The sequence below is a fragment of the Malaya genurostris genome, chromosome 1 (genome assembly GCF_030247185.1).
Source record: "Malaya genurostris strain Urasoe2022 chromosome 1, Malgen_1.1, whole genome shotgun sequence".
Classification (NCBI taxonomy): domain Eukaryota; kingdom Metazoa; phylum Arthropoda; class Insecta; order Diptera; family Culicidae; genus Malaya; species Malaya genurostris.
The window spans coordinates 58,900,678-58,910,267 of record NC_080570.1 but is presented as its reverse complement, the minus strand read 5'-3'; the positions used below and the strand labels follow the sequence as shown (position 1 = coordinate 58,910,267).

The following is a 9,590-nucleotide window of genomic DNA, read 5'->3' as shown; positions in this document are numbered from 1 at the left end:
TAAACAAGCACCATTTCTCTGCGTGTAAAGTGGTACAAGCAACTAAAAGATAACCTTAATTGAGAGTTCATATCATTTAATTTTGTCAATATATTAAATATATCAGAAGTGATCCCGCCCTTGGTGTTAGCCATATTACCAAAATAAGCCAAAGTATGCAGTAACTACATTGAAATCAGTCACGTACCTGTTTTGATGAATACTGCTCAACCAACGCCTATTTCTTGCATCGATCTGCAATACAGGCTTCTGAAAACATCGGAAATAGTGACAAACATATCTCGGTTGATTTTTCAGAAGGCCGTAAGAGCAAGTGACAGTTACTCTTTGTTTACTTTCTCTTCTATTAATTACCAAGCGATTTACATGTTTATCACTTAACTCTTTGCATAGAATGATGCCCAAAACTTTCGACTTTCAAACTGAACTGTGAAATCCAAGAAAATCTTTTTAATCACATCACAATAATCGAAAGAGAGGGAACAAAGAGAAACTGTCACTTGATCCTACGGCCTTCTGAAAAATCAACCGAGATATGGGAAAAAAACACCATTGATTTCTAATAGACGTGAAAAAAATTAGACAAATTGTACACCAACTCCAAGTACAATTTTCTCAGTTATATTACAACACTTATTTTGCACAAATTCGATAGATATTTACACTTTTTTGTGTACAGCTTTTCGTACAACGTACCTTTCGTGATACTACAGCGATTATCATTAACATCTTGTTCAATTAATAATGGCATTTTAATGAATAATGCAAATGAATATCATTACTTTGTGAAAACATTACCGTATTCTTCTGTATACCATTGCGTATTGTGTATTGTGTTTATCCCATGCAAGAATAGGTAGAATTCAATCGTGAATATCTTTTGTTGTACTCAACATTACAATATATTTTTTTTACATCCAATTAGAAATATGATCATCAATTTATGAAAAAAAATTCAGTAGTATGAGATAGCAACAAGTAACTCAAATTTTAGGTTTTCTTAAATATTCAACATCAATAAGCATCAACTCGTTTGTGAGGAATTCCGGCAACCGTCAGAAGGCTGGCTGCATTCCGGCTGCTGTCAAAATAATCCAGGCAAAATTGCGTCATAATCTCGCCGTACGTGTCTTGTTTATTTCTGTCTTCTACATTTTTTCTATTTTTTCGACTTTATTTGATATTCGTCAATCCCGCATGTACATACAAAAAACGAATCATGAGACGAGGTAAATGAGATTTAAATGTGGATATGTTTGGTTGTGGAAAAGCAATGTTATTGGCAGTAACATTTTCCATAATTAGTATATATAGCAATAAGTTATTGCCTTTCATATATATTTCATTCATATAGACGTGACAGAGGGTCATTTAAGCAAGCAGAAATCTTCTAGTAACTTAACTTTTACCTTCTACCAGATTTCTGCTTGCTTAAATGACCCTTTGTCACGTCTCACTTTTCCGTTCTTTATTTTCACATCCTTGCTCTCCCTTGAGTACTATCATTCTATAATTTTCATGGTCTGTTTCTACAAAAAAATGGTCTCTGGTTAGGAGAATATCGCAAAAAGAAAAAAAAGAAATATTGACTACTAAACTTAGCCGTTAAAAAAGAAAAAAGAGTTTCGACTAACTATAAATAAATAAATGTTGAATGTTGCATTATGAAAAAACGCAACATTTATTGATTTCATTTTGATAATTTTCTCAGTGTTTCATTTGTGTGCTTACACCATCTTATAGAAAATAAACACCCCACCTTCTTTTGGTGCTATTGACCAAGAAGACGTCGAGTGAACCTCAGTGTCAGTTCGAGCAAGCAAAAGAGCGAAGTGAAATTTTAGGCTAAACAGTGCGGACAAGTCGAAAAACGATTTTATCTCTACAAAATTGGTCGCATTCGTACGGAAAACAGTTGTATATCTGCACTTTCAAACGGTACGAAACGCTACGGCGTATTTAATTTGATTGAAGATCAAAGGAAGGAGGATAATTACTGACAGAAAAAAGAGCTGTCTCAAATGTATGTTAGTCATTACTTGTGACAAGATTGTGTAAAATTCCTTTGTTGAAACGAAGATAAAAAAAATGCAGCTAAAACGAAAAAGTGACATGTCTACGATTTAGCGAAAAGTTGCGTTACGGGATAGTTTTTTTTTCCGAAAAGTGGAATCAACAGAAAAGCTAATTAAAGCTTATCAAGTACGTCAAATGGACCAGGAAAATTGGTGACGTTGTCTGAGAGGGGTGTTCCTAATTTGTTTCGGCAACTTGATCACTCCATACGTTGTTAGTGAAACGACAGATAAACCCATATGATGCATGCTTGCTCTTTCTAATGGACGTTTTATTGTTAGAATGAATGTAATCTTGATACAAAGAAGGCATAAGACTTTTAACTGTGAATCACACGACACAGTTTCACGGAACGGAAAACCAACAAACAAAATAATTGCGTCTCATCGAACCAACACGGGCACTCGATTTTTGTTTTGGCCCTGAAGCAGTGATGCCATGTTCATTCTGCAAAACCAGCTGTTTTTTATTTTTCCTACAAAGATCCAAAATGAGTCAGTTTCTTGAAAAGCCCTAATTAGCACTTGTAATTTTTTAAACATATATATATATATAGCAAACTACATGACATATTTGCATCTGGAAACGATTAACAGATACTACAACGTAGTAAATGATTTCCAATAATAGTTTCGTAACCATTTCAACTAGCTATGTTTGCAGCAAACACAGTATGGTTTGTGTTATGAAATCGTCTGAAAAACAAATGATGATAATTGACGAAAAGAAAAGGTAAAAGCTGCACAGTTGAAGGCCACTGCCAATGGCGAAGCTCAATTTTTCTTCAATTGCTAGTTTGGCTTTGCAAAATAACGATCGAAGACAGTGATAGAAACCAGCAATGGTGTTGTTTTCCTGAGGATTTTAACTGTTTGTGGTGTGATTGAATTCCATCCTATGTTTTAGATGATTCTAATCTAAAGCTCTTGTTTGGTGATGTATCTCTGGTTTTGTTGAATATCATCACGATGAAAATGAAGAAACTAAGAACAAAAATCAAATATACTTTTAGGCTCAAATAATTATGAGGAATCATTAGTTTGATTCTAGATGCATGCGTAGTCCTCCATTACCTCGACAGTAATAAACAGTGTAACCATAGACAAGTTCAATAAGCCTTGAAATTTAAAATATATTAAAAATAATCTGCTGGTGATCACGGAATCTTTGCAATAAGAATATTGAAGACCTAGTTCTACGTGACAGATGCTAAAGTATAAGTAACATATCTATTCATGTAGTGTAAAAAGAGTAAACACTATGATCTAGAAAATTTAAGAATCAGCTTCATGAGATTGTTTGACTTATTAATGTGGAACAAGGTAACCAAAATATCTAATTATCCATATTTTATAATAAACAGTTCAATTAGTAGTCATAAAACATCAGTTTTCATCAGCTATTGTTTCCGTGTAGATATTCGAAGAACATCGAACACGAGAACCAAGAACATAGACTCTGTTGTGAGTGAGATCCATTTCGGAATATATGACCATTATTTTCGGTGCTTCTGGAACCAGTGACCGGAAACCAGGATAGCCGGAATTGGTTTGTTTAAATATCTACTGATAATCGCTATTGATTTGTGGAGTTTTGAGTCCAGTTTAAGTGATGGTGTACAATATTTAACACACTTTACTCTATAACTTCGGAACCGGAAGTCGGATTCGGATGAAATTCAGAAGTTCCGTATGGAACCGTGAGACCTTTCATTTGAGTAGTTTATAAAAGCTCGATGAGCGGTCTCTGAAAAAATCGATTACACGTTTTTAGTTCAATTTGCACATTTTACCCCATAACTCCCGAACCGAAGTCGGATCCAGATGAAATTGAATAGCAACCTATTAAACTACAAGGCCTTCAATTTAAATTTTACTTGAAGAAAATCGGTTGAGTGATCTCTGAGAAAATCGAGTGCACTTTTTGCACATTTTACCCCGTTACTCCCGAACCGGAAGTCCGATCCGGATAAAATTCAATAGCACCCTACGGGACCTTTTATTTGAATCTGAGAAAATCGAGTGCACATTTTTGTTACATACACACACACACACACGCACACACACATTTGCTCAGTTCGTCGAGCTAAATCAAATGGTATATGGCATTCGGCTCTTCGGGCTTCGGTTAAAATGTCGGTTTTCACAGTGATAGCATAACCTTTCCATATGAGAAAGGCCTTTTCAATCCACCTAGTGGTGCAATGATGCTTTTCTCATATTACTTATGTTAGAGTATATATATTACATTAGATTATATTAGATTCTGTCAAGATTTCTTTTTCAAACTTGAATACAATTAAAAACTTTCTTATGTATAAACTACCATCACCTTTTCGATTTGTAAACAGTTATATCAAGTTAATATAGATTTAAATGTGGTAACCCTGCACGCTATACAAAATTGAACAAAGTATGCTGTGTGCTAAACGGGTGCGTTTTTCTTCATCCGTACCAGCACTTACCGATGCGCACTGATTTTGCATCATTTTGTATAATAGTTCGAAAGTTTTGATACCCATTACCCTATAATTTCGGATCTGGATAAAATTGCAGTTTTTTTAGACACTGAGAGCTTTAATTTGGATCATGATTTGTGAATATAGGTTTAACCTTTGCTGAGAAATCGAAGTGAGTTCCGTTTTTTGAAGCTTTGCTTAACTATTACCGGTGCGTTTGTAGAGGAAACCGGGCAACTAGTATTTTCAAAGTAAATTTATATATTCACCAACTAACAAAGTTTGTCACCTAGATGAATTTATCAGTAAATTTTATAAAAATGTGCACCTCGTTTAGCCATCGCTCGTGAAAAAATAATAATGAAATTGAAAATTTTTACTAATCGCACTGCAATACCGAAAACGGAAGTCGGATCTGGATCAACATTTCGAGGACTTTTTAAAGAATTTCAAGACCTTTCATTTGCATCTTAGTTTGCACAAATCGGTTGAGAAATTTCCCAGAAAATTGAACGCCCATTTTCTTATAGATTTGCACATATTTTCTCATAGATTTGCACATATTGCACATAATTTCAATTCCTGAAATTATGATTGATTTTTCAAGTTCCTCATCGTTTTGATATTTGTCCAATTGAATGAGAAAAGCATAATTGAATGTTACCATCTATATTAAGCATGACCGGGAAGCCAGTTGTTGTATGTTCGAGTCCAGACTTGGTGGAATGATGCTTATTGTCAATAGGACTGTAGTTCTCTAGCCATGCAATGATTCTGTGCGCTTAAAATTCGACAGCGAAGTCTGTTGAAACAGAATGACCAAATTCCACAAAAGGAATATTGTAATGCCCCAGGATTTTGTGTATATTAATCATACTCTTCATATCAAGAAATTTTTGCTGCCACTGTTATTCACCACCGGAAAATTTGCATTCTGTAATTCGATAGAGTAATGCTTTTGTATGGGAAACTCAATCGATGCAAATTTTTCTATTCGATTGAAATAATCCGATTCGAACGGAATACAAAATCGGGGTGAATGTGTGACGTGCGTTACTGTTATTAACTCATATATATTTCAAATGGGTTCAGAATTCAGGCTCAAAGAGTTGCTGTCAACGGGCTGCGTTCTACACAAAAAAAATCCTTCGTTTCGATGTAACCGATCAGTTAGTGAATTGAAATCGAACTATGACCAGGAATACAAAAAAATGTATTTCCATATAAATATAAATTATTTCGTTAGATATATTAATTAAATTTTATGGAGAAATCACATTGGACTATGCTTATAAATAATCTCATCTTTTCTTCATTATTATTACAAAACTTTAAACTTGCACTAGTTCCAGAAAGAGGGGAATTGCTAACGGTAGAATAACGGTAGAAGTCGGAGGATCGCTGACTCACGATGGCAACTAGGAAAAAAGTTTTGCTAAAAGTAATCATCCTCGGCGATAGTAGCGTTGGCAAAACGTCGCTCATGAACCAGTATGTAAACAAGCGCTTTTCCAACCAATACAAAGCCACGATCGGAGCTGATTTCTTGACAAAAGAAGTGGTGATTGACGATCGGGTCGTGACAATGCAAGTAAGTAATCTTACGCTGCTTCCTGACACTCATAAATCAATGCCGGATTCTCAACCTTTTTTTCAGATTTGGGATACTGCAGGTCAGGAACGGTTCCAATCTCTCGGGGTTGCATTCTATCGCGGAGCGGATTGCTGCGTTCTCGTGTACGACACTACTGCTCCGAATACATTTAAAAATCTCGACTCCTGGCGAGACGAATTTCTGATCCAGGCCAGTCCGCGGGATCCAGACCACTTCCCATTTGTAGTGCTTGGAAATAAGATCGATCTTGAAAACCGAGCAGTAAGCACTAACTGTGTTTTGTTCAAACAAAAAATAATTTCTATCGAATTATTCAGGTTTCAACGAAGCGAGCCCAGCAATGGTGTCAAGCAAAGAACGATATTCCTTACTTCGAAACGTCAGCCAAAGAAGGCATTAATGTAGATTCTGCTTTCCAAACTATTGCCAAAAACGCATTAGCCCAGGACAGTGAGGTGAGTGCATCGTTTTCGTGTTGTAATATTATTTAATAGTTCACCAATATCCTATCTAGTCGGTCTTCATCTGTTGTAGTCGAAACCCTAAAATAAAATCAACAATCATTTGCATGTTGTACTGAATTTTAACTTCACGTAATAGCGTTCAGAATTCCGATCCGTTACATAACATGTTACGACAGATACTGCAACGGGGTTTCCATACGCACAACATTATGCAACTGTACCACAATTGTATTTTGTTCTAAATATCCTTTAAAAAAATCAATATTCAACACTCTTATTACTTCATCCCAACCAACCTGACCTGTAGCTCTACTCCATACCGAATAAAAAATAATAATAATCGATATCACATATACTTCTTGTTCTCGCAGGTTGAGCTCTACAACGAGTTCCCCGATCAAATCAAGCTGAATGCGGATCGCAACAACCGACCTCGAAACGGTGATAACTGCTCTTGCTAACTGCTACTAAATAGGCAAAATTCAAACAATTCAGAATAAAATCTTTAGTTGCATAAAACAACAGCACGTTGCGAAATCGTTAGGGTCGTAGGTACACTCAGACTAGGAAAAAATGACTCTGCTATTGAAGATAAATTGAACACTTTGATTCTAAGAAAAACCACAGTTTAATTATACGGAAAACAGTAGGAACAGTTTATATAATAAAACTATTGAACCAGGAATGATCAAGCACCGCATTTGACTCAACCCACTCTGTAACACTTCAATCAGTTTTTATGCAGAGCTACGAGAGTTACCTCCCGTTTGCGGCGATTTGAGCAAAAATATTTTCTTTCAATATCCTTTATCACATGGAATCAATGAGCAAAACTTTATGGATGTATAGTAGTCGCTAAGTGGTTCATAGATAAGCATCAGATGCAGCAGTTAGAATTGAAATTATTGTCTCTTCGCTGTTAACTGAAATTTATTTGTTTTATAGATAGATATTCTGAAAATGTGATCAAAGTGCTTCTCAATTATTTTGCTCTACTTCAAATTTCCCCAGTAATATTCAGTTTGGTGAACCTTTGCCTGAGTTTCTTTTTCTTTCTCCTTCGTCCATTTGCATTGCTTGCTTGATGCTTATAAACAATATTCATTCATGAAAACAATATGATATGCTATATAGATTACGGTGAGTCCAGATAAAATATGAACCAATCACCGATGGTAGACGAATACAAAAGATCAATGTTACATATAAATGCAAAAGATTCAGCGTTTCATAAAAAAAAATCAATTATTAAAATCACGCGCTAATCAAACATCATTCAACTAACTTTTTATGATGAATACCATTATCAAAAACTGTAAGGAAAAACGTTTAGAATAAAACAGAGGAAAAAAACTTCTCATGAATAGTTGAACAGTTCTTCATATGGGTAAACATTTTAAATTTACATATATTTTTTGCGAAAGTGAATAAACATGAGGTTCATACACGGATAGTCTATTGATTAAAGATTGCAAATTATTATTTAAATAGATATAAAGAATAATTACGACATAATAAAAATTATCTATTAAAACATGTGTCGTGTTTTTGTCCGAATATTTCCAAAACAATTGGTGCAATTTAAAAAAGGCTGGTGGGTAATGTCAGAGACATAACTGGATGTCGTGGATACGAAAACAACTGACATGTTCCTTAACACTTCCGAATATCAATTAGTTGATCAATTGTATGATTTATGCAAGCATTTCCCTTTTTCACATTTTTCGCAAAAAAAGAAGGCTTCACACACTGTCAACAAATGTTCATTTGTGCTGATATATCAGTAGAATGAAAATATTCGGTAGTTCGGCTGTTCAAAACTCGTCAAAAGAGGCAAGAATTACCGAACGAAATTAAGTGTGCACTAGATCTCGATTACTGTGAATTTCACACAGCGAAAAGTGCACAAATCTAACCAAATGACCACTCGAATGAAGTACCAATGAACTGCCGATGAATCAAGTTCACCTTTTGACAGCTATCAGTGGTTTGTTTTGATTTTCAGATGAAGATTCAAAGTTCGGAAATGACCAAAAAGTGTTTGTTGAAATCGTGTTCCTCGGTAAAAGGGACTAAAAAAATTGCTCTCTTTGCGTTTCCACTACCAAGCAGAAATTTCTTTATGAATAGGTTAAATGAAAAAAAGGAGAGAGAAGTGGATTGAAGCACTCAGAGTGAGTGCAGGTTTCCGTTCGCTCTGTCAGCGGGGGACAATCCGTGTGCGTATGCGGATAGTTTGTGATTTTGCTTGCTTTCAACTGCATTCATATCGCTAAATTTGATGATCTTTCGTTTCATGTAAGGCAGCGTGCAAAATTCGAAATCAAACGATGAACTTATCCACTGTAAACAAACCACTAATAACTGTCAAAATTAATTCATTTTGTTCATTTTTGTGAGGTTATGTCATGTTCGTGCAAAACCTAATTAGGTTTTGCACGAACATGCCATAACCTCACAAAATGAACAGAATGAACTTTTTTTGACAGTCGACGTGTACTTGTTTACAGTTTAAAAGTTCATCAGAGGTTCATCGTTCGAATGTAAAAATTGCAAGTCGCTTCACACTAAACAGATTCATACATGTATCGCTCCTTAATGCTGAAAACACATACAGGGCAATCTTTTTAGTTATTTTCACTGTGGAATACGTTTTTAACAGATACTTTTTCGTCATTTTTCAATTTTTAACTTGCAGTCGCAAAACAAAACAGTACACGGCAACTGTCAAAGATGAACTTGATTCATTGGCAGTTCATTTGTGTCGTCATCGTGCAAAACCTAATTAGGTTTTTTATCGTGACGACACAAATGAACAAGTATTCATCCTTGACAGTTCAGTGGTACTGTTTACAAACAAGCTTAATCAAAAATCGAAGAGCACATCTAAAACGATCATCTTTACACTATGCAACTAGTCACTTTTATTTAATAAATATCAAAAACAAACCGTATTCAATCGTGAACAAATGTTTTA

At 35.0% G+C, this 9,590-nt stretch overlaps 1 protein-coding gene across 4 annotated transcripts; it reads left to right on the top strand.

Annotated features, from left to right (window-relative positions):
* The first annotated feature begins 1,784 nt into the window (after positions 1-1,784).
* Positions 1,785-8,147, top strand: LOC131440184 (ras-related protein rab7). 4 transcript variants are annotated; one of them, XM_058611244.1, is made up of 5 exons: positions 1,785-1,938; positions 5,881-6,125; positions 6,192-6,410; positions 6,467-6,604; positions 6,985-8,147. In XM_058611244.1, exons 2-5 carry the CDS (start codon positions 5,946-5,948, stop codon positions 7,072-7,074), a joined length of 627 nt encoding a protein of 208 aa, XP_058467227.1. In that variant the 5' UTR covers positions 1,785-1,938; positions 5,881-5,945; the 3' UTR covers positions 7,075-8,147. The 4 variants fall into 4 exon arrangements, with proteins under 4 accessions (XP_058467227.1, XP_058467229.1, XP_058467230.1 ...); XM_058611246.1 differs by having other exon boundaries at positions 1,801-2,023; XM_058611247.1 differs by lacking the exon at positions 1,785-1,938 and adding an exon at positions 2,075-2,202.
* Positions 8,148-9,590: the final 1,443 nt, after the last annotated feature.